The sequence below is a fragment of the Ictalurus punctatus genome, chromosome 25, assembly GCF_001660625.3.
Source record: "Ictalurus punctatus breed USDA103 chromosome 25, Coco_2.0, whole genome shotgun sequence".
Classification (NCBI taxonomy): domain Eukaryota; kingdom Metazoa; phylum Chordata; class Actinopteri; order Siluriformes; family Ictaluridae; genus Ictalurus; species Ictalurus punctatus.
The window spans coordinates 14,555,567-14,582,348 of NC_030440.2; the positions used below are offsets into that span (position 1 = coordinate 14,555,567).

Genomic DNA, 26,782 nt, shown 5'->3' on the forward strand with positions numbered 1-26,782 from the left:
ATCACCATGGCAGCGTCAGCAAACGCTTAACGTTGATGGCAGCTTCGTTTCTCACTTTCAGCATAGGAGGAGCGAATCTCTCTGGGGAAATACGCAAGCTTCAGCACGATCGTTTGCACCGTGCAAACACACAGCTCTGTTTCATAAACACATTCCCTAATTACATGGCATACATTAAGTCATTCTGAAAGATCTCGGCACTGGCGTACTCACACATACGCACACACGCCGGCTGGGAGCCCCAGGTTAGTAATTACCAGCAAAGGCTGAGAATTAAAGACGCACTGGGGATGCAGCGTCGTCTTTTACCTGAGTATAAGCCCACACGCACACACACATACATACACACACACAAACACAGTGCTGTAGGAGAACACAGGCTGTGAATACTCTGTGAGGAAAGAGTGGCACTTCCTGCAGTCCCAGGAGTGGAGCGCTGCAAAGCCACTAAAAGCTCCCAACAGGCTCCGAGTCAGAATGCTGGCGTTGTTTTTCTCTTCCACAGTTTTCTGATATAAAATCTCTGCAGGACCATTTGCTGACAGAGTACAGATGGCTATAAATACAGCATGAACACAAGTCTAGCTCGGTTGAAGATGAGAGCGGCTATTTACGGAACGTCTCGGCAGGCTGTTAAAATTATCTAGCCTTTGACATAATGTCAGACTTGATTATGAACTCTTTGAATATTTTATATAAGGCCTTGTTTCCTACTTACGACACAGGCAGCTGCCTAGGCTGAAACTGGAAAGAACAGTTTTACTGAAACATGGCCCTGGCATACTAAGCTGACACGGAAACATTTAAACTAACCACATCAGACTGATGATCTGCACTTGCACTTGAATAAAAGTCACAAAGGTGACATGTGAGGCACATACACTCTATGGCCAAAAGTATGTGGACACATTACCCTCACACCCATACAGTATGTGCTTCTTAAATGCGCATTAACTGGCTTTAATATGTAGTTGGTCCCTCATTTGTTGCTATAACAGCCTCCTCTCTTTTGGGATGGCTTTCTAGTAGATGTTGGACTATGGCTGTGGGAATTTCTGCCCATTCGGCTACAAGAGCATTAGTGAGGTCAGGTACTGATGTTGGACAAGATGGCTTGGTGCGCAGTCAGCGTTCCAGTTCATCAAAAGTGTCCAGTGGGGTTGAGGTCAGGACTCTGTGAAGGCCACTCATGTTATTCCACACAAAACTTTGCAAATGATATTATACTTTATAGAGCTGGGGCGGCTGGGGCGGCGTTAGAGCGGGTTGTCCACTACTCGTAGGGTTGGTGGTTCAATTCCCGGCCCACATGACTCCACATGCCGAAGTGTCCTTGGGCAAGACACTGAACCCCAAATTGCTCCTGATGGCAAGTTAGTGCCCTGCATGGTAGCTCTGCTACCATTGGTGTGTGTGTGTGTGTGAATGAGACACAGTATAAAGTGCTTTGGATAAAGCACCAAAAGATTTTTACAGTATTATTTATTTTATTTTTTTACAGTACAGTGTCCCCATCACTATACTAGGGCAGTAGGCCCCACACAGACCACAGGGTGAGCATTCCCTCTTACCACTTCCAGCAGCAGCCTTAGCTTTCCCCAAGAGGTCTCCCATCCAGGTACTAGCCAGGCTCAACCCTGCTTAGCTTCAGTGGGGAACTGCGCAAGAACTGCAGGCAGATATGTCTCTGGTGCTTAGTGCAATTTAAGTTCTTACACATGAATACTGATGGCACATCACCGACCTTACACTCGTCCACCTAAGCAAGCCATCCCAAAGCTCCTCCTTCCTCGCACGAGGAGTTGTGGGCAATATTAGCTGAAAAAGTGTCCAGGGATCCACACTTCAAAAATCTCCCGGAACTAGTAGAGCATCCGGGTACATTTGGGATACTCATTTCAACATATTACGATTTAGGGCACATTAATTTTAATCTCGGATACTATTTAGGATGGATAGTAGGCGAATTGGGACGCGGCATAAGGCTTAAGGGAGCGTTCAGTCAAAAGAGAAAACTTTAATTATTCTGGATTAATAATAAAGAGGTCACACACTGTCACTTTGTTTGCTAGGTTAGTTGCAAATCAAGGTAGCATACAGCGTTGTTCATGTTAAACATTACTACATATCTTCCTAATCTTTAACAGAAGCATGCACAACAGAAATATCCCGAAATGTAATGTACAATTCCCATTGCAAGACTTTATTTCATTGGACATTAGACATGTTGATGTAGCCAGTTGCCTTACTTGTGTGTTTGGTTTGGAGACATTGTGGCTATCAGAAAGCTCTCAGCTTGATGTGAATGGTTTATCCCAGCTGGAAGTTGGGTATTAAAGTTATTTCCATATAGAGTGAATGCACACGTCTTTGTTCTAAGTCTTATACAACTCTTTACTCTAGTAGTATGTGCGTTTAGATGTAGCCTAGCATAAGTGCCATTTTCATACCACTGTAAAGCGTCTACTTGGAATAGAAAACTATAACTTGTGACATCAGTTGGGTGGAAATTGATAAAGGTTGAGCATATCAGCAAAAGTCAAAGCAAAGGTCTAAGAATGACAAAGTGTTATTATTTTATTTGATTTGCTTTAGTTGTTTTTGCTGTCAAAGTAAATCCCGCCTCCTTCTGAATTAGATTAGTGGTGTTGCAGAACACTGATGGCTAACTGGGATTTCCCAGAATAGCACACTGATGATGAAATCGCCACTTTGTTCTCATTTTGCTGAGTTTCCTTTCAGTGTTTTGACCTTTTCTTGTTTATTATCGATTGTGTGTGTGTGTGTTTTTTCCCTGGCCTCTCATAACCTATTATCTACTTCACACCAAACAACTATTAGTTCATTTGCTGAGTCAAAGTGATTTCAAAGTAAAACTGATACGTCCGGTTTGTTTGCTATTTGGTTTGGTTTCACACTATACATAATTAAATGAACCGAACCAATAAAGAGCACGAGAGTTGTGTAGAACTGGAAACGTCCTCGTAATTCAATAATCACAAATATAGCAATAGAAAATAAATAAATCACCTGAGCATGTAGAACAGGAAGCTGGTGCTAAATACATGATAAAATAATTGTAAAAATAACTAATTTGAATATTTTGTATATCGCACCCTAGATTTATTCTCTCTTTTTTGTTTGTCTGGCCAATTATCCGGAACGCATGGCATTTCTGCAGTGCTACAGCTCTGTCCTTTGGCTCCAGCGTGCACTTCGGAGCTCAGTTTTTACTAGCTAGTTTTATCTACAAAGCAACCCGAAACGCAGCATGTTTGATTCACTTCATGCATTCGGGTCGATTCTGAACGTAAATCACTTTATCACTGCAATCGAATAGCGCTAGACTTCACTTGGAACTGAATTGAGACGATCTTGCTCAGACGTACTCAGAGTACCGGAGTCCAATGTCTGCATTCGCACCTGAGCGCAAACTGAACAACTTTCATAGGTGAAAGCAACTTTACACTTCCTGACATATAATAGCTAGATTGTCTTTATTTTTTGATAAATTGATAATGGATTGATAATGTTTTTGAATCTTCTGTAAAAATCACAATACATATTGTAAATGTAACTTACAGTCTCATTATCAAAGTTAGTTATTTCTGAAAAGCAAGCAAATGATGCAAGAGATGGTACACTTCCTTGGAGGCCTTAGTGCAAAACAAACACATTTAAATTCAAGCTCTTCAAAGCATGCTCAGCCAATTCGAATATCCCATTAGCAGGCCAATTTGTGCAAACACTTCATGCGTGTGCTCTCGCCAGCTCCAAAGGCAGATATCAAAAGGTACCATGTCACGTTCATAAGCGACATTGAAACCTATTTAACCCTCGTTCTCACTGTCCTGGGGCATCGGTTCAACTATAGAATACATCACGATATATCTTATCTTCACCTCAGTTATAAGCAGATACAAGTATATTATACATATTCATGAAAATGCGCAGCCAATTGCTTTGGATTAAATGGTTAGATTGAGTAGGAGTGAGTGGTCAGAGTCGAGGGAAACACTTACAGCCAGGATGATCTGCAGGGAACTGTGGGCCACCTCCACATACTGGTACTCCAGAACGCAGCCAGCTATGCTGATGTAGCGGTGGTCTTCAGGAGCCCAGGAGGGCGGAGGGCTCACAGGGGTCACCCTGCACCCAGGACCGTTCTCCATCCACCATGAGCGATGCATGGAAATGTTAAAGGTCATGATCAGGTCTGTGTCCTGTAGGTAGAAAAGCAACCATTAGAAACAGATCACATATCACATTCATTTTCATTTTCAGTGCGCACCGTGGCTTAGTCGTTAACACGTTCGCCGTACACCTCCAGGGCTGGGGGTTCGATTCCCACTGTGGCCTTGTGTGTGCAGAGTTTGCATGTTCTCCCCATGCTGCAGGGGTTTCCTCTGGGTACTCCGGTTTCCCCCCGAAGTCCAAAGACATGCATTGGACATGAAACCACACAGAGAGTAACTCCCGCTCAGGACTGAACTATGGATCCTGGAGCTATGAGGCATTATCGCTCCCCAGTGCACAACCATACCACACCTTTTATTTTACTGGAAACAAAATCTAGCTCTAACTGGAAAAGGCCAATCTCGATCAATTCAATTAGCACACAGTATATCTGTACAGTACCTCGCAGTCTTGCAGTAACTGCTTCTCCAAATAAGTGCGCTCGCCTAGAATAAAACACTCATTTACTGTAGTCCCATTAGAATTAGAATGGATGATTAAGAAGTCCTTAAAGATTTGATGGTTTAATTTCTTTACTTACTTAATTAACAATAATGGGTCATAAAATGTAAAAACAATTTGACTGGGAGTGTATGTACAGCAAGAGACTAATTTTCTAATCCCATCTAAAACAAAATACAAGGCATGAATCCGTGACCAAAGTAAGAACTTCCTTCTCACTAGGTCTTTAAATATTCCGACTTTAGATTTCCTCTCAGATTTATTCTTTCTTTTATTTGTGACCTTTGTCTATTTGTGAGTAGTAAATATCTTTAAAGCTTTCACAAATCACATTTTACATCACAAATCCGGACATCTGTTGTCTTATTTACTGAGTTTTCCTTCTATTTGATCCTTCATCATCTCAAAAGCCTTGTTTAACCTCTCCTGACACAATGATTCACACTGTTTAGTTCCACATGGCTCAGAACGCTGTTCATTTCGAGGGAGATGAGGGATTCACAATCTGCCGAAGCGTGCCAAGCCACATTTAGCTTTCGCATGGTGTTCATTCTACAAACGAGTGGTGGGATTCCCATTTCCTCAGTCCCAACACTGTGCTTTTGTGTGCCGGTCTAATCTTTAGTAATCCAAATGTGTTGGTGATGTCCGAGTTCCATAACAGAGCAAGTCCACATGAGGATCCTTATACGGTGAATGAATGTACAACCTCAAACATGTGACACCCCGGGACGGCAAATATATGTAGACTCCACTTTTAAAATGTCCACTCATACACAGCTATTACAAAAGGTGCAAACATTCATTGATTCTCAAAAAGGCAACACGATACACTAAGAGTCAGGGGGGTGTAAACTTTTGAGCAGGATGATCTTCATAAAATGTTATTATTTTTGACTTCTGCGAAACATGTAAAAATCGTATGTACCTTCTGAAGGGCAGTATTAAATGAACAACAAAAAAATAAGATATTTAAACAAAATAATAATTTACACCAATAAAATACTGCTCAAAAGTTTACACCCCCCTGGCTCTCAATGTATCGTGTTGCCTTCTTGAGCATCAGTGAATGTTTGCACCTTTTGTAATAGTCGTGTACGAGTCCCTCATTTGTCCTCAGTGTGAAAAGACGGATCTCAACATCATATAGCCGCTGTTATAAAGGGGTCAAATATGCAGAAGATGCTGGAAAAGCAAAGAATGTGCAGGACCTGGAGGATTCTGCAAGGCGTACACAAGGCTTATGACCTCAACTGTAGATAAGGCAGTGTCTAAATGGACAGATGGACAAATAACTACAGACGCTTCCTTGTCCTGATTGTTTGGATGTTGGTGGTTTATATCATTTGTAATTTCTCTCAGATTCTTCCAGACCAGATTTTTTTCCCTACGAACAGAGTTTAGATTAAAATATGACAGATAAGCCAAATGAAAGCTTGTGTGTGACCCTCAGTCTGACACACGCATGGGTGAAGAAAAATAAATCTGATGCTGCACAATGGGCCAGAGCTCAATGAAGTTGCTCTAAAGAGCTGTGGGTTGACATTTCAACTGTGTGCCTTTAGACAATCCATTCATGCAGCTAGCCGTGTGCTCTATTGGAGTTTTTATACAGTTTGCAGTGTATTAAAAAAAACAACCTCCAGGCTGAAACTATTCGCTGAGGAAACATTTCTCATCAAGGAGCAATGTGACGTCGAAGCCAAACAGCATGACTAGCTGCTCTACACATCAGCATTTCCATGTGAGACCCAGCAGGAAGTCGATGCTGTTCATTGGCATGGCAGAGTGAGTGTGAGGGCATTCGCGATTCGTACCCACAGTTTGTTCTCTGACATACGAGATGGAGATGGATGAAGTTGGGTTCCTTCAACTGTGTCTCACGTCACCAATCATTGTCATGGCTAATGATGGCGCAGAGGGTGGCAGGCTCGGTTTGCAGTGAAATCTACAGAGTTAAATGAGAAGTTTTCATTTAATGCTGCTGCTTCTGCTGGGTAGTGAGTCAAGCAGTGCAGACTTGCAACACTAATTGAGACAATGTTGCAATAATTAATAAGCGAATGAATGATATGTTGTGAACATTAGTCACTAGGTTGCTCGGCTTCTCAGCAGCACTCATTTCAGCACCGTTCCCGCTTTCAATTCAGAAAACATTCTCCTCACTAAAAAGAGCTTTCTTTCTTATCTCCCTCACCTTCTTGTCCCCTATCAGTCCACACAGACTCTCGGGTCTTCTACAACTGGCTTGCTCATGACTCCTCCATCTTAACTCTGCAAACTCTTTGGTTGCCATGTCTTCTCTAGAGTGGTTCCGGTAGCATTTGCAAACTTTTAAAGCCTTCCGCTGCCCATCAATTTGGGTGTTTCTTAATACTCTAAAAGATGCCTCCTTGACTATACAATCATATGATCTTGAACCAGATATCAACTGAAGATTGCTTTTAAAGGGGCCCTAGTATACAAAATTCACTTTTACATGGTGTGTGATGTCAGTGCGTGTACACAACCACCCTACAATGGTAAAAATCCACCCACTCCTTTTTTATATTCCCATAAATCATAAACAGTGTCTCAAAATGACGCATTTTCTATCTATTGTGATGTCACATCGGAACAGGCCCCACCCACGACTGGTGACGGAGTCTGCCCTATTAGCATAGATCCTCCCCTGAGTGCGCTGCACACAGTCCGCCATGTTCTCCGCCCTGGAGCAGCTATAGTGATAAGAAGAATGTCTCAGTATAAGAGTCTTCATGTACTCCCGGCATCAGAGCCACTGAAGACACAGTGGAGTAGTAGGAGGATATGAGTCCCAAAAAATAGCTGCATTCGTATATGTTTGTTTGAATCATTTTACACCAGACTGCTTTGTTAATGAGGGTCAATACAAAGCAGGATTTTCTGAAAAGTTTATTCTCAAGCGTGGATCAATACCAACTGTTCGACATAAGTATCGCACTTTATATTTTATGAATGTTTGCAAATCACCTTTCCGAATGTGCTTGTCGGTAAATTCCACGGCTAATGCGGCTAAAGTTACCATTCTCACAGTTGTTACTTCTGCTGAGGTCTCTCCTTCATCAATGTCCGACTCAGGTTCATACACATAGGACCGAACACCGGCATTTACTGTGTGAGTCATACCGGTTCTCCTGAATTGTTGTTGCCGTAGTATCCGAAGCACGAGCTGTAAAGGCACAGCCCTCTTCCGGAAAGGGGGCAGTTAGCAGCAGCTCATTTGCATTTAAAGAGACACACACAAAAAATGCATGTTTTTGCTTTCACCCAAAAAGGGACATTTACAGCATGGTATAATAAATGATAATATAATAAATCCGTGGGGTATTTTGAGCTGAAACTTCACAGACACAATCTGGGGACACCGGAGACTTATATTACATCTTGTAAAAAGGGGCGTAATAGGTCCCCTTTAAGGAGGTATTAGTTCCTTAACTGTTCTCAGAAAAATCGACGATTAAGAGGTTTCTAGAGTGAAGACACACTGCTTTTTTATGTGGAAATAAATCATAACGATGAATAAATAAAAAGCAATGGGAACAAATGGAAAAACAATAGAGTGAAATTTCATTCCAAAGTGCATGGAATTCGATAAAACGTGTCCAGCCAGGTGATCCAGATAATCTTATACGTATAGACTAAACATTAAAAAATGTTTACATTTATTCAATTGGTAGATGCTTTTATTAAAAAAACAAACAAACAAAAAAAACAACAACAAAAAAAAACTACAAATGTAATCCTTACAAACAGTTGACAAAGGTCAGGCTCAAGGGTCCAGTTCTGGTTGTCTGGAAATTGTTAAACGTGAACTAGAACATTTTTTCATCTCTTTTGGAATTCAAGCTGCAGAAAACTCAAGCCTTAAATAAATAAATAAACAGATAAATAAATAAATCTTTCTGTAGCTTCCAACAAAAGAATCTCAAGTGCTGCTTCACTTGTCCTCCACTTGTACAGTCTTCTTCCTCTTGAGGGGTTGGTAGAGGATTGAAATAAAATCCAATTCACTGTAGTCGTAAAGATTACGTAAAGTATTCAAGAAGCTTTGATGCAGAACATATGCAGCGTGACCGAACACTCTAAAGGAACGCATCTTCACCATTTTGCCAAACCTATGGCGTCCTCCTGTGGAGAGTGAAGTGAGAATGTCATGGGGTTTGCTTGTTCTTACTTAGTGAGTTCAGTGGTGGTGTCAGACGGATTTTATTTTCTCCATATTACCAGGAACAGGGTATTTTTCTCTAAAAGTAATAAGAGGGCATTTGGAGGGGATCAAAACAGAGAAAGACCAAAGCTGTGGGACAGTTAAGGGTCATCAATATCCATCAGTAATCCATTGATTCGCAGCAGTATTTCCCCGAGGCTAGCACCGAGGCACACAGAATGGGAGAAAATGGAAGATTAAGATGATGACAAGAAAGGTTTTTTCATCCTGTAGTTGAAATTCCTCAAACTTTGGCAAGAGCACAAAACAAAAAACAAACCACCAAAACACTGAGATTTAGATGATAGAAGGGATTATTAGGTTAGGTAACTACCTGGGTGTGCTTAATTAGTGCAGTTATTTGAATGCTACAGTATTAGAACTTGTACACATTCACACACCTTTGTCTACTGAAAATACCACTTAATAAAGACTTTTGTTTTGCGTTGTCATATTACGGAGCAACCGCAATGTACTGAAGACTTTCTCCTCACAGAAAACTTCACCAGAACAACGAGGGCATGTTTTTAGTACATTTATTTAGAGCGCCCTTCATACAAGTCCCTGTGAATGAGTGGATTCTATAGAAACAATAATGTATTAAAAGAAGCACATTTATATAAACCTCTGATTGGACTCGCAGCCAGAGCTACTGTCAGAGCTGCTGTTAGAAAACTAATCAACAACTTCCGACCAAACAGAATCCAGAATTCAAGAGAGCTGTGGTCTAGAGGACATTTGTATACAGTATATGTGAGTTGTAACTCAAACTGAAAAAAAAAGCACTGCTGTTTCAGCTAGGTTTTCTGAAGGAGACAATGACTAGGTCAATAAGACAACATTCATCTAAACCCCACAGCTAAAGCTAGAATAAATCCAGCCGCTCACCACCATAATGAGACCTCTGTGCCATGTGCTTTGGGGCGCTCTTTGGTTTGGGGCACTGATTGCAGTCCCAACTCTGACGGTCTGTTATAGATCTGAAATATATCAAGCCAGACACTCTAGGTTTTTTGGCACACGGAGCTCATTGTCAGGGACGATTACAGCGAGACGGGGCAGGTGCAGGAGTCTCGCTCACCATGCGGCCTCTAATTACCTGTCTACTGAGATATGTTCACTCTCATCACACTGACACAGCACGGGGTCAGCAATAAATATCACAGTTCAGAGACAGGTGCATGAGCCACACCATCAATGCTAATGAAAGAAAACAGTACCGCAGGTAAACAGCGGCTTAGAAACAGCTTGGAGTTTAGGACTTTTCAGTAGGTTTGTCGAGACGTTTCCATTCAAATTAGTGCTGGGCTTTTTTCACAGTTAATTTGGCTAACTCAAATGAATGCGATTTTCAAAATGTTCTAATCGAGCTTGTACATTTATATATTTACATATAAATTTTATATAGTTGCAATTCATTTACATATAAATATTATATAGTTGAACTATTTCAGTTGCTTTTGTTTGATATGTTCATTGCAAACAGCTGAAAGTCTGTAAATTTTGACAATAAACCTTATTTGCAATGGGGGTTAAAAAATTTTGATTGCAACATATTATATATATATATATATATATATATATATATATATATATATATATATATATATATATATATGTCTGTGTGTGTGTGTATATATCTACCTCCCTCTCTCTCTCTCTCTCTCTCTCTCTCTCTATATATATATATATATATATATATATATATATATATATATATATATACACACACACACACACACTGTATCGCCCAGCCCTAATTCAAACGTATTGCAATGTTGGGTAAATGTATTGTACACGAAGAGTTATTGTCCAAGATGGTCTCCGAGCACGCTACATAGCAGAACTGCTCAAATTGTAGATATTGAGGGGAATGTGTCCACCACGTTATTCCAATATGACTGAAACATGCACATCTATGTCACTCCAATTCAATTTTATTTCTATAGAACTTTTAACGTGCATCGTCACAAAGCAGCTTTACAGATCCGGTTGTAGATTTAGGTTTTGCAAAAGTTTCAATTACATACTATTTCAACTATTTTGTTTATCAATATTCCAACCTTTTCCACTTCATACAAGTTAATTCAATTATAATTATAAGGTATAATTATAATGGCTCATCATGATAAGATCCCCCCATCACCCTCTAAAAAAACTCTACCTATGTACGTTATATATAAACTCATTAACAAGACCCACAGGAAAAGCTGTTAAACCTTACAAGTAAAAGTGAACATTCAGTTTGAGTGGCTTCTGCTGTGATTCCACACTGTATTAGATGGTGTTATGTCTGGTAATGTGTTTATTTTTGTGTGATGTGGCTTTCTGTGGTCTACGCTCTTTATTTATTTATTTATTTTGCCTCATCGAATTACTATAAATGATTCTCAGGTGTGCTGTTGATGATGCGCGTAGTGATTTGTTAAAGTGTTGACTATGCAAATGCTTCAGTGATGCTTCACTTTTTTACACCAATCAGATACGGAGCAATCTGTCCAACTCCAACCTGAAAAAAAACGTTAACGTGTTTACTTTTTTTTTTTTTGCGATGTCCTTAGTGATTCCACTGCTCGTTTGCTGGTCGGTGCTGTATTCTCATTTTTTCCTGTAAGACATTAGCGGGTGGTTTCTCTCTCTAAAGTCGCACGGTGATATTGTTATTGCTAGCGCGGTTACAATGGCGTTTAATAGTAGCAAAAGATTCAACGATCCTAAACGAGTGATAACGTTGAGGTTTCGCAGTTAGCTCCTAAAAACAAAAGAGCTTCTTTTCTCACTCACCATGTTCAATGCCGTAGTAATGAGAAATCCAATGTAGAAGTAGTGGAGGCAGAAGACGTTGGAGTTCCAGAATGCAATGCAGCTATACGACACAGTTGTGCTGAGTTACGACAGAGACCCGGTGAGTTAGCGATCTACGAGATGACGAGCGCGATGGCATTGGCGGCGGTATTAGCATGAAAGTTAAAGCTTTGGAAGCTGATCTGTTTGAGCAGAGTGTACAGATGAGGAGGTGAGAGAGCAGGACAGACTAAAGCACGGCTGCATCGCTCTATTAAGGCAGAGATACCAGAGGCCAGTGAAATGGCATTGGTGTTAATGTAGGAAACATTTAACTAAAATGAATATAGATCAAAAATGTTGATAAAGGAAGTCCAAACTACAAAAATTCTACTCTGAATTTCAAAATAAACTGACGATCATGCTGAATATATCATGCAGCCATAGACTGTAGCCTCAGAGCAAGTTTTTAACCTTGCAGCAGACTTTACTAGCTCAAAACTAGTGTTTTATTTGTTCATTGTGTGTTTGTTCTTTTAAAAATGCCTGAAATGTGTTTTTCCCCCCCTGCTTTGTGTATTGGCACAACGTCAAATGGGAATCTTTTTGATGTTAGTGCCTTAGGTTATTTATTTTTCTTTTTATGGTTTGATTAGAAATCTCTGCTTTGAGGAGAAGTACATATTTTGGCTGACATTTTTGTTGTTTTCTTGTATTTGGTCTGGCAGACTGAGTCACATTTATTTTCCACCAAGTTGCACACTTTTATATGACCTTCCTAGACGCTACAAGACAGGCAGTGTTCCCATAGTGTTGCTCTAATAGCTGTAACTAACCTGTCTGATGCAGACACCAAGCACGATTGTCATGCTCTGCAACTAACAAAGCCTAAAAGACAAGAATTATACACCCATCCAGGGTATAATATAAGGCCACTTGTAAACAAGGTCACATCATCACCATCCGCTGTGTTCCCTTTCCAGCAGCTGCGCAGGAGACGGTCCTCACCAGTGAAGGAGTTTCGTCTGTTCACAAGAGCATGAAATTAGCTCATTTGGTAGAACTGAATTAACCCACAGTGAATAAAACAAAAGCAGGTGCCAGAGCTGCTGCTGCTGCAATAAAGTTGCGCTTCTATTTAGGTCTCGTTTTAAGTGCTACGTGTCCGTCCCAGCCCGAGACATGACATTTCCGAAACGTCCAATAACAGATGGAGGATTGTTTACATTTATGAATATTGCAGTATGCGTGGTACATATTTAGCAGTAGGAGGGAGAATGTGTCTGCTCATGACGCTGAAATGTTACCATGACATGCTCATAAGGAGAAGCTTGACTCTGACAGTGCCAAATTATTTTCAAATGGTATGCAAATCATAAATAAAAAAATGGATTTTATTATTAAAAAAAAAACAACAACAAAAAAACGGTCACAATGCTCTAATGAAACAGATAGCAGAACCCAAGCGTAGACAATGTTTGTGAGTCAGAGAAGGACGAATACGGTGTCACTAGTCTTCATAACACATGATGGGGACACTAGAGAGAGAGAGAGAGAGAGAGAGAGAGAATGAGAGACTTTGAGTAGGATGTATTGGTGTGTATTTGATCCCATATATGAAGAAGCAGCTATATATTTCAGTAGAAAACTCATTTGCTAAAATTGATGGGGCACCATGTGACCCAAAGTGTGCTATTACCCATGTCTCATGTTGCTTATTGCAGGGCTATACAGTTAGTTCAGAGTAAGGGCCAGACTATAAAAACAGGACCAAGGCCAAAGATGTTTGTTCATGAAACAACATTAAAACTGTTAGAAAGCCTATTTTATTCACCGTATTCAACTGCTAACCTTCCTAACTGAGTATATGAAACTGAACTGTATTATGAAGCATGAGAGCACCGTATTAACAGCCACATGAGTGAAAGGCCACATAAAATCATTTCCATATTCAAATGCCAGCTTGCATCCTTGCATACAATTCATTATCTTACACATCAGACCACATCTTTCTTTTTTTTTTTTTAATTTAACAACAGTATAGTTTCATTTAACAACAGTTAGGTTCTAATGTTGTTACATCATCAACGGTGACGTCATTATTATCTGAGGACAGTTAGCCATTTGAATCTTTTGCTTCTGTGTCAAGTAACTCAACTATTGAAGAGTGAAATGCTGGCCAAAGCTGATAATAAGGCTTCATCTTTTATCTGTCATTGTAAATGAATGAAGTATGAGCATTTTTTCTGTACAAAAGGCCTTTTTAAAAATTTTATCAGCTGGTAAAATCCAATCGAAGAGCAAATAAAACTTTACTTGAGTCTGGCCTGAAGGCTGCTAATTAAATACTGTTTATGAACTCAAAGGCACATGCTTCAAATGTTTCTGAGAAGGTGATTAGTGTTCAGAACTCAGTAGCTTCATGATTGTACTCAAACACACACACACACACACACACACACACACACACACACACACACACACACACACATAAACTCAGCAAAACAGAAATGTCCTCTCACATTCAAGTGCTTTTATTTCCAGCTAATTTATTAACGTGTAAATATTTGTATTAACATAAAAAGATTCAACATCTGCGATATTAACTGAGGAAGTTTCGCAGACATTTGACAAACAGAAATGGAATAATGAGTCCCTGAATAAGGGGGGGGGGGGGGGGGGGGGGCAATATTAAAAGTAACAGTCAGTATGTGGTGTCTCCACCAGCTGCATGTGGTGTCTCCACCAGATTTGTGAGATGTTCCTCCACTCTTTGCAAGTTCTCGATCACGTCTGAGGGACACACGGTTACATGTAATTTTCCACTTCGAGGACGAACAGCTGTCCTTCCTGTCTCTCTGTAGCACCGTCTTAGCCGTCTTACATTACAGACATTGCAGTTTATTGCTCTGGCCACATCTGCAGTCCTCATGTCTCCCTGCAGCAGGCCTATGGCATGTTCACGCAGGTGAGCAGGAACCCTAGACATCTTTCTTCTGGTGTTTTTCAGAGTCAGTAGAAAGGTCTCTTTAGTGTCCTAAGTTATTGTAACTGTGACCTTAATCATCTACCACCTGTACACTGTTCGTGTCTTAAGGACTATTCCACAGGTGCAGGTGCAATAATTGTTTATGGTTCATTGAACAAGCATGAAAAACAGTGTTTAAACCCTTTCCAACACAGATCTGTAAAACTTATTTGGATTTGACAAAATTATCTTTAAAATACAGTCTCCTGAAAACAGGGACGCTTCTTTTTTTTTTTTTTTTTTTTTTTTTTGCTGAGTATATATATCACTATGACTATCACCATGGTGCTAGATTGGACTGGTTTGAGTATTTCAGAAACTGCTGATGTCCTGGGAATTTCACACGTAACACTCTCTAGAGTTTACACCGAACGGTGTGAAAAACAAAAAAAACATCCTGTTTGCAGATTCCTGCTCTTGGGTGACAGGAGTGGACCCCTATTTGAGTTGAAAAAAAAAACAGCTGATTTTTTTTTTTTCTTCTAATCTTCAACTGCATTAGTAGTGACGTTTATAAACATTTATAAACACACCTCATGTTAGCCAGCTAGTTACCAAGTTAGCTAGGCTATACATGTTTAGCCAACTAAGGAAATATGCTGAAAATGATCATTTACAGCATTTGACAGACACCTTAATCGGGAACAACTTACAGCATTGATTTATCTGGCTTATAGAACTGACCAGTTGAGGATTAAGGGCCTCACTCAAGGGCCCAGAGAGAAGCAGCTTGGCAGGTCGGGGATTTGAACTCAAGACCTTCTGATCAATAGGCCAACTTCATAACCACTGAGCTACTACTGCCCCAAACTCTATAAATAATTGTAGCTCAAACATATTATATTAGTAATTATCTATTTTATTAGCCTATTTCAGCTATGATATAAAATATGCACGTTCCTGTAACTACACAGCATGTAAGGATTATACTAAAATGAAGTTTCTAATTATGTAATCACGTAGTATTAACGTATTCAATTCACACACTCAAACCTGTGCAGTAGAATAGTGGCGCAGTAATGTGGGTGTTGCAAAACGTCAGCTTCCTGGGTTCGATCCCCAGTTCAGGTGTGTGTGTAGATTTTGATTTTATTCCGAGCTTTGAAAATACAGCCTCAAATCGTGCTAGATGTATGAAAATAAATTGTGTTAATGTAACTCAATTCAATCACATGGAACTGATGAGGTTTTTTTTTTTTTTCTTCAGTGCACGTTGTGAGAGTCCAAATCGCATTTCTTGCCGTTTAATAGTGTCTAGTTGTCCTTGATCTGTGCATACATACACACATACATGAACGTTTTCATTATTTATTTTTTGCTTATCCAAAAAAAAAAAAAAAAAAAAGTCTTCAAAATGCTGCTTATGTGATGTATGCCTGTGCTGATCCAAGCCACTGTCATTTCTATATATGGACTCAAAGACATGCCTGTGATGTGGGCTATGATGTGCATGCAGGGTGTACTGAGAGAGAGAGAGAGAGAGAGAGAGAGAGAGAGAGAGAGAGAGAGAGAGAGAGAGAGAGAGAGAGAGAGAGAGAGAGAGAGAGAGAGAGAGAGAGAGAGAGAGAGAGAGAGAGAGAGAGTACATCATCCAGACAGCCCTTCTCATATGTACCTCTGGCTGCTGTATTGATCTCCTCGGCAGTCTGATATTAGAGAGCTAATTCAGCTTTTTCACAGTGGATGTTGTGGATTCTCCCCATTTATTATCCAGACGTAGGAAACCACTAAAACCAGTCTTTTTTTTTTTTTTGGGGGGGGGGGTCTAAGGAGAACACCTGCCTGTCCTCACCCTCAGCTAACGGCTAAGACTACGACATTTAACCCTAGTGCCTCAGGTTGCCTTAAATTGTACCGAATTTCCCAGCTGCAGTCTTGAGGTCTTACACATGCTATAAACACACTGAAAGCCATGAATCTCAGTGATGGGGTGTTAGATTGAATAAGAAGATTCAAGATTTTTATTTGTCACATACACAGTTGTATACAGTATATAACTTGCAGTCAAATGAACAAGAAGGCGAATGAGAAAGCGATGAGGTCGAGCTACTCCATAACCACATGGAGGAAAAAACCCACCTCCATGCCTCACAGTTTCATTTCCTCGTATTTTTACTGACTGAAGTGAGGCATTCATAATATCCTACGTCAGGTAATGGCGTTTAATGATGACAAAGCAAGAACTGAGGACAACCCATGGCTCCAGAAATGATAGTGATGGAATGAAGTAAAATCCATGAAACAGATACTGTACAAGCTTTGCGCTAATGAGGAATATTTGCACATTTGTCTTTTTCTGTGTTTCAGGTAAACGAACAAGAACAAACTGTGATCTGAATCAACACTGATTTCCTTTATTCATTTCATGTAAATGTAATTAAACATATTGACCTATAGGGAAATACAAACAGAAACACAGCCAAAGGGCGGATTATTATTACATAGAGCGAGAGACGTCTCTGTATTAATGAAGCCGTTTTGATGCTTGCGAAAACTTGTTTTAATCGGGTTAAAGAGAGGAACAGAGATCGAAATAATAAGCGGAAATAATTCCGAGTCGAATTTATTTCAGTTGAGAGGGAATCACGTGGCATTTGTGAATAACGTGGGTGAGGCAGTGGCACGCTCTATGTAGAACAAGCTCTCTCTTTTATGTTTCTATTACGAACAGCCAAAGCAGGATCAAAAAACAAAAGGTGCAGAGAGAAGATCAAAGCCGAAAGAGACAAAAAAACAGGCGAGTGAACGGCACACTGAGGAAAATAGGACTAAAAAAAAAAATATCAGCAAACTTTCCATTTGCATGACATTCTGCCATTGTACAAGATTATGAATATGAGAGAATGAGGGTTGGGAAACAATGTGAGAAAAAAAAAAGAGAAGTAAGGAAAAGGAAAGAGGAAGAAAGACGGATATAGTCTGGGAAGCCAGACAGGAGAAGGAGGAGAAAAATATAGAGAAAGAGGGGTACGGACTGGAGAAGGTAAACGCATGAATCTATAATCTGGGCTGGAAAGAAATCAGCCCCAACCTCACATCTTCATACCGTTCGTATTTTTATTATGACCATTGGGGGTGCTGTTGCACACGGTTCAGTTCCAAAATAATCCGGTTTAAGACATTTGTTAACAGCAATTAATCTGATGTGGATGCTACAAAAATGCAACATTGAAAGACATTAATATGCTGGATAGCTAGCTAAGTAACTGGTTAATATGGATTTGAACAGTTAATCTGAATAGTGAGATGTTTGACAGGATAATATGCTTGTGAAATGGCTTTAAGGAAGCCATTTTTTCCCCTTGCTGCAAATTAAAGACCTTTGGATAAACCCCTGCAATGAGCTAACAAGGCCTTTCTTCTCACGCTGAAATATTTTCTGCTAAATGTTTCTTCCTCCAACCCCTCAGTCATTTGTACTCACCACCCCATGAGGGTGGTCTTAAAATCTTGTTGTTGATGTTACCATTACTAACAGGAATAATGAGAGCGAAACAGGAAATGGAAGAGATACCGAGTACTTCAATTACTTCGAAAACTTCATATTGTCCTGTTAGACTGACATTGTAATATACACTTGCTCAGAGGTTATATTGTTGCTGTTATTACTACTGGAGCCTGATGCCTCACATCGCACATCACATACTCAAGATAAAGGCGTAAAGAAGTGTTATGAAAAAACGTTCAGCTTGAAATCCCAACATGTTCCATGTCTGACATTTACTTCTTTAGTTTTGTACTGGAGCTAGAGGGTTATTTTTCTGAAGCTACCAATTAATATTCGGTTAATTGTTAGGAAAGGAGATGATGTTAAATATACACTGTAGATAGAGAGGGAGGGAAGGAAGAAAAGGTGAGAATGAGAGAATTTGAGAAGACTATAATCAAGCGCATGAGCAAAGATGACCATTAACGATTGAAACAGCTGAAAAATGATAAGCCATAGTCACGCCATCCACTTGCAATTACTTGGGAAGTAGCATTTTAGTTTAAAGTGTAGGTGTTATATATTAAATTAGGAGTACTAGATAAAGAAACTCAGACATGAAGAGCAGTGGGCCTAAAATTGAGCCTTTTGGCACACCAAACTTTGCTTGTGTATGCTTAGAGAAGTCACCATTTACATCTCCAACTGATAACAGTCAAATAAGACCTGAGACCTAGAACAACATTTTCTAGTCTATCTAGCTTTTCTAGCTTGGGTTACTGTCTATGTGGAATTTCACGTATTCTTACTGTCTGTGTGGGTTTCCTCAAGGCTCACCAATTTCCAAACACATGCCAGTATGTAGATTGGTTACTCTAAATTGCCCCTAGGTGTGAGTGAGTGTATAGATAAAATGGACTGGTGTTCCATCCAGGATGGATCCACCAAGCTTACTGAAGAAGAAAGAATGATGCACTAAAGCCCGTGGACACTTGACCCTTACATCCATATGTGTTCCTTCCCCCAAACTATTTCCACAAAGTTGGAAGCACACAATTGTACAGAATGGCTTTTTGTGCTGTAGATTTACAATTTCCTTTCACTGGAACTAAGAGGCCCAAATATGTTCCAGCATGACAATTCCCCTGTGCACAAAGCGAGCTCCATGAAGACATGGTTTGCCAATGTCGGAGTCCAAGAATTCATAGCCTGCACAAAGCCCTGACCTCAACCCCACTGAAAACCTTTGGGATGAATTGGAACGATGGCTGCACATTATGTCTTCTCACCCAACATCAGTGCCTGACCTCTTGTGGTCTTGCCAATGAATGCGCACAAATCCTCACAGCCCCATCTAGGGGAAAGCCTTCCCAGAAGAGTAGGCGTTATGATAACAGCAAAAAGGGAAACAAGTCAATATTAATAGTTTTGGAATGGGATGACTAGTACCCGGGTGTCCACATACTTTTGGCCATATAAACTAGATCAAGTCCTATTTTGTTTGCTTGGAAGACAAACAGTAAAACTTGCATGTATAATGTCAGCCGCTGAGCTCATGCTCCCCTGGTGTACTGACGATATCTTGATTATCAGTGATGAAAAGAAAAGGAGCAGATCTGAGATCAGATTAAATTAGATTTCAGAGTGCATTTGGCACTTTATTGCACTGAGGCCGTTGAACACGCACGAATAATTAAATTCCACGCTTCCATTAACGGACCCGCCGTTCCTCCCTAACAGCCCATATGGTTAAACGAGGCGGTGCGCATTGGTAAGACACACTGCATATGCAGCTGGTGTTCTAGCATTGATTCTTTTGCTATCTAATAGTTTCAGGAAAGCTGCTGGGGAAAGTAGCATTAAAGTCATGGAGGCTGACTACGGCTTAAATGAAATCAACTATTTTTGGTGCAATCTCTCGGAAATTTCCCCAAAACAGTGTTTTTTTTAGGGCTATTTATTGCTCTAAACTCCTCTAGATGCACAAAACAGTGGTGCGAGGTAAATCTGGCTGTGGATGCAGATCAGCAGGATTCCATCACGGTGTCCAGCTGTGCGTGTCAGTTACACTATCTTTCTTGTTAGCTACCATGTGGATGCAGCACACATTTACATCATAAACTGGCAAAACAAAGTTCATTATGCATCCCTGAGATAGAAGTTTATACAATATATATATATATATATATATATATATATATATATATATATATATATATATATAAAAACAAGCAGCTTTGTGTGAATATTTGTGCGTGGGCTTTTTAAGATTATTATTATTATTATTATTATTATTATTATTATTATTATTATTATTATTATTTTTCTACTTTTTTGCTAGCTGCAACATTAGCTAATGTAGCTAATAATATTACATAGACCGCTGCTAGGAATCGGAATATCTGATTGAACACACTGTAGGCTATTTTCATTATAGGGGATTTTCACAAACTCTCATAAAAAGTATGAAAGCACATAATAATAATAATAATAATAATAATAATAATAATAATAAGTCAACTGAGACAAGAAAATAGCATATCAAATTTTCCAAAAATTAAAGCATGCTAGCTGAAGCTGAAGAAAATTCAGCGTCCATTTTGTGCTGGAATCGCAACACAATGACTGAAATATACACATTTGTGTATATTATTCTACTCTCCAACAGCCAGGATAACTTTTTCCAAGGACAAAACAGATTCAAGGATCTCTTATTTTTCCCACAGACAGAACTAGCCTTCTACACCAAGATTGTCTAGTTGCCCTTAACGGCAAGCACTGCATCATTAATTATTTATTTTTGCTTAATTGGTCCTGGGCATAATTGGTCCTGGGTATTATATAGATCAAATATTGCTATGTGTAAAAGTAAAAATAATACAAAAGGTAGAAAGGTATATATAGCTATAAAACATATAAAACACTAGTTTACGCTGGAATTTCTCTCGAAACCTGAGGCATCAATGATGGCCTTGAGTGAGAGTAATGCTTTGTCAGTGTCTGGCACCAGTCTGGGGCTAAAGAGCAAATAATTGGGCCGCTATAACAAGTGGAAGTATCCACACAGACAAATAAGAAAAGCACTGCACACTAGAGATTCATGGAGTGCAGAGCTTTATTTTTGACTCAGGTTAAATAAGCATCTAGTGGCCATTATTTCTTCTGGGCCATTCTTTTGCAGAGGTAAGAACAAATGCCAGTGGAGAAGGGAAATACTTTAAAAAGTCCAGCTGTTCAGTAAGCTTGAAACCTTCATATCGTCCTGCTGTTGTACTATGTGCATCTGACATCACAATATAGATTCCTGCATAGGTTTTTGTCGTGGCTGCTGGAGCCTGAATATGTGAAGCCATCTTGATATCAGATGCTGTTGTTGAAGACTGAGGAATGAAGGGTGTTTATTAAAACTGTGCACTTCCTATCTCACTATCCTACTGTGTAAAGCATGAAATAAATCTGCAGCACAGCTCGACTTCATAGCAAAAAAAAATAATAATTCAATAATATTAAATAAATAGTGGTGGGTGGCATAGCAGTAGAAATGAGACACTGGTAAAATGTTTTCAACCGGGATATTTTTAAAATACCAATTGACTGGGTATAGCAACAAAATGCGATCTGTGTAAAACTATGTAAAAAAAAAAACTGAAAAGAGTTCACTTATGTGTTTTGTTTAAATATTTTCCCTTTTTTTTATCTAGTCCTGCCATTCAGAAATGTAACATAAAAATAATAACAATTTACATCCATTATCCTGTTAAAAAGTTTACACCCCCCTGGCTCTTAATGTATCGTGTCGCCTTCTTGAGCATCAGTGAATGTTTGCACCTTTTGTAATAGTCATGTACGAGTCTCTCAGACGTCCTCAGTGTGAAAAGATGGATCTCAACATCATACAGTCAAAAGATGCTGGAAAAGAAAAGAATGTGCAGGACATGGGAGGATTTTTCTGAAGAACAGTTTGCAGTTTAACTGCTCAGAACAAACAAGGGACTCGTGAAGAACTCTCACAAAACATAAAAACATTCAAACATACTAACACAGGATTAATAATCAAGCATATGTAAACTTTTGAACTGGATCATTTGTGTAAATTCAGTTATTATTGTGTCTTGGATTACATGTAAACATTGTATGACCTCAACTGTAACACGTTAGCTAGTTAAGTACATTAATATAGACTACGGGAAATTTGTCATTACTACATTAATGTAGTTTCTAATGTAGCACATTGTATTCGTGCCCTTGACAAAAAAAGTTAGCAAGTAGTTGGCCAATGTTGCATCTCACGTACTGTAAAAGATATTCAAGCCTGGCTAGCATCGTTATTTTCTTTTAATATGTTTAGCTGCTAGGTGTGTTGTGCTTGCAGTAGAGTTGCAGGATGACGTCATTTTTTGTCAGTGTTTACACATATCTGCATGCTCCTGATTCTGAAAAAAAAAAGTCTATCATCTACAATCTACCATCAGCCAAATCGTTCTTCAGCCATTGTGTGTAGTGCAGCAGGTAGTGAGATTCTGATGAACGCGCTATAGTTACAGCATCTGGTGAATCACTCAACGGTGAAGCGTGTTCAATTTAAACATAGTTACATACCAAGTGAAAACTTTGTTGGGCTACAGTCAGGATACAGTGCGATATAATAATACTGTCCAAAGTATTGGAAATATTTTTTTAAAAATATTACCCACTCTAGCAGTGAATCAAAAGAAGAGGATTATGATTTACAAGCTCCTGAATGAGCAGCGCTTTACAGATTTGGGCCACCGAGCTAGCAATGACAGCGAGGGCAGAGGCTGATGCTAATGCCAGGGGAGAAACAAACCCTATAAATGAAAATGCCTCGGCAGTAGTTCAATTACTTCTACATCTTCATATTTTCCCGCTGACACTGTAGAAAGAGTGTAATATAAACTTGCCCAGAGCTTTTATCTTCTCCTCTATTAAAAGAACAGGTGCGGGAAAGATTAACGGCGGGACCGTGTGTGCGGAAATCATTTACAGACGCCGCCGCATTTCATTTTACACTTCGGAAATTAAACTGAAACACCGAAACCTATCTACGGATGCATCCGACAAATCGGCCTCAAAGACGCAATGGTCCATGGAAAGGAAGATATGTCCTTCTTCCAGGACTAATGCAGATGTGTGCTACAGCTACAGAATAGCTAATGAGAAAGATAATGTAACTGAGACACACAGCTGGGACAGTTTGGGGAAGATGTATTAAGATGTGATTATTTGGTGCATGCATGGTAAGGATGTTAAAAGCTCTCAGAGCAGCTGCTTGGACAATAGGACATTAAAAAAAAAGGGCAGGTCAAGGGTCAAAGCAGGTCACTGGTCTGATCAGCAGTGAAGCCAGTCCATTTAGCGCACCGAGAAATCAAACAAACAGATGGAGGAGGGAGGAGAAACAAGGAAGGGGGCTAATCTGGAAACAATGGGGCAAATTAGATTGAAACCATGGATCAGGATGAAAGGGTTAGCCATGGGACTGACTTGTGCCAAGGGCTTGATCCAATACTCCCTCTCAAATCCTGATTTTATTTCGGCTCTCTGTAAAGTAGGCAACTTGGAAAGGGAAAAAGTGGGTCAAGTGGTTGAGGTTTCCTCTCTGGAGGAGATCTGTTCCCATTCAGTTTTCTCATTCCATGTGTCATTAAGCTTTAAAAATGTGACACAAGTATAAATCAAATGATTCATTATATATACATAGAGCGATGTGTAGTTAGCTGCTTGGACACAAGACCAAGATTCTTTATGCTTTAAAAAGTGGAAATAATAAAAATCATGCTGGTTTAATTACATAAGATGGGAATAATATTATGTTATAATAAAGTAAATATAAAATAAGGATCAAATACCATCCATCCACTTTCTGTACCGCTTATCCTATATAGTTGTCGCGGGGAGCCTGGAGCCTATCTCAGGGAACTTGGGGCACAAATCGGGGGACACTCTGGATGGGGTGCCAACCCATCAAAGGGTACAATCACACACACACACACACACACACACACACACACACACACACACACACACTCACACTCTACAGACATTTTGGAGATGCTAATCAGCCTACAACACGTGTCTGAGGCCTGGGAGAGGAAACCGGACTACCCAGAGGAAACCCTGAAGCACGCGGAGAACATGCAAACTCCACACACACAGGGCGGAGTCGGACTTCGAACCCAACCTCGGCGGTGCGAGGCAAACGTGCTAACAACAAAACCCCCCAATGAAAAAATACCCAATAACAATAAATGACATCTATAATAAAATAGGTGTATTATTATATTTATGAATAAATCGATCATATATAAAAAATATTTAACATAGTAACATTCATCCTTAAATATTCCAGAAATTAATACTAAATCTTATTTTACGGATTAAAGGGTTTGCAAAAATACATGCTAGCGACCAAATGAATGAATGAATGAATGAATAAATTAATATTCAAAGTACATAAATATTGCCTTTTATTAACCTTTAAAAAATGAACTTTAAAATTGAATTATGAATGACAATTTTATATTTTAGAACTACACTTCTCACTTAATACCATATACCATATTTCAGAGAAAACTCCTCTGTCTTGAAGACTCATGCTAGGCAATGACACTGGAGACTCCATCCATAAATGTCAAATAAACATCTCCTTGCAGAAAACTTCACCATATCAACAACACATTGATGCTTTTGCTTTGTTAAATAACAACACATAAAATTTATTTATTATTAAGCTTAGATTATGTGACGCGTCTGCCATGCAAATCCCTGTGAATGAGTTGTTACTATACAAACCATAACGCATTAGAATGAGAGGGGTGTAATTGATATTTACACATATTTGATAATGCAATCTTAATGCTACACATGTCACAATCAATAAGTAAATGGTTTCAGAAAACCATTATTTCATTATCCTTAGAGAGGCTATTGGTGGGTCAAAGCCTGTGTATTAATGCACACACACACACACACACACACACACACACACACACACACACACACACACACACACACACACAGCAAACACGATTAATGATTACAGATGTTGATGCTTCCTGCCTGTATTCTGACCCTGGATATGCATTACGCCTGTGAAAGAAAAAAAAAAAGACAGCCATTGCATAGAATCGTCTCTGGCTCGTGTTTTACAAACTGCCCTCTGACACCATATGACTGCCAAGCTGGCAGTTCTCACCCACCTAGCATTACAGCCCACTGGCACCAAATGTTGCGGCTCAGAACCCAAAAAAATGATCTCAGACACCCCGGTGAAGGTTATCTGTGCTTTCTTCCTCACATATTTAGACTACTAAGAGGTGCATATGAAAAGAAACAATATTATAATCCATGATCTCTGGATGCTTTATCCACTCATATTTATTCCCTTAAAGCTTATATTTCCCTTCACCTAACCCACAATCCTTCAGTTCACATGTTCTGGCACACAACTTGAACCCTACCTGAGCCACTAGTAGATATTTTCACATGCATGTCAATCCAAATAATTTCTCTTACTGTGTATATATATATATATATATATATATATATATATATATATATATATATATATATATATATATATATATATAGTTTTTTTTTCTTACTTAAATGAGCTATTAGCAAAGTTCAATCATTAATTCCCACCCTGCAGCCACATGTTTATGGAATATGCAAATTGGGCCCTGTTAAACACACTCAAATGGATTTTAAGATAATAAAGAAAACAACGAAAGGGGGGAAAAAAACAATTAACGATTTACAAATCGCCTGAACAAAAGGCAAAGCGGTAATAAGCACTTCCGTGCTATCATATTACAAGAGAGAAGTTGTTTACAAGGATGTTGCCTTTGCTGCCGTTCAAAACTAAAAGGCGAAGTCTCTGGAGAAAATGACGCACATCATCGAAAGCCAAAGTACCAGCATTGAGTCTCATCATCAGTTTCATTTCATAGCCACAACTCACACACCGCACCCTGCCACACTTACATGATATTGATTTATGCATCTCGCTCACACAGGGACTTGTGAGTGTGTGTGTGTGTGTGTGTGTGTGTGTGTGTGTGTGTGTGTGTGTGTGTGTGTGTGTGTGTGTGTGTGTGGATGTGTGTGTGTGTGTGTGTGTGTGTGTGTGGATGTGTGTGTGTGTGTGGATGTGTGTAAGTGAGTGAGAGTAGGAGAACAGATGACAGGTTTGTCACTCTTGACTATGCACCGTGTGCAGGATGACTGTTCTGAACTATGTTAAGTCTATTTATACAAAAACAGCAGAAGTTGACTGAAGTGCAGCACGAGCGAGGTCACACTCGTTCCAGCTAAAAAAAACTGGTATTGTAAAAAAGCATGTAATACTATAAAAACACTGTGGAAGTCCATAAACATCCTAAAACATGATAAAATCTAGGACGCACTAGGGACTGACTCTAAATGGATGAAAAAGACAATGTATGATGCAAGGAATAAACCACTTGGGGATGTGCTGTTATAGGAAAATAATCAATGATGTACTGGCTCTGTTACTGTTACCACACCAAAGTTGATTATTCACCTACGTATAACTGCATGTCCTGTAGTGTTTTATTCAGTGTTTCAAAATTTA

The 26,782-nt window shown here is 39.4% G+C and overlaps 1 protein-coding gene across 1 annotated transcript in view; it reads right to left on the reverse strand.

Annotated features, from left to right (window-relative positions):
* nkain2 (sodium/potassium transporting ATPase interacting 2) overlaps positions 1–26,782 on the reverse strand; it is a 196,366-nt gene that overhangs the window by 44,317 nt on the left and 125,267 nt on the right. Inside the window, exon 5 of the mRNA XM_017455451.3 lies at positions 4,023–4,223. Within this exon, the coding sequence (XP_017310940.1) occupies positions 4,023–4,223 (201 nt within the window). The remainder of the gene's footprint in view (positions 1–4,022; positions 4,224–26,782) is intronic.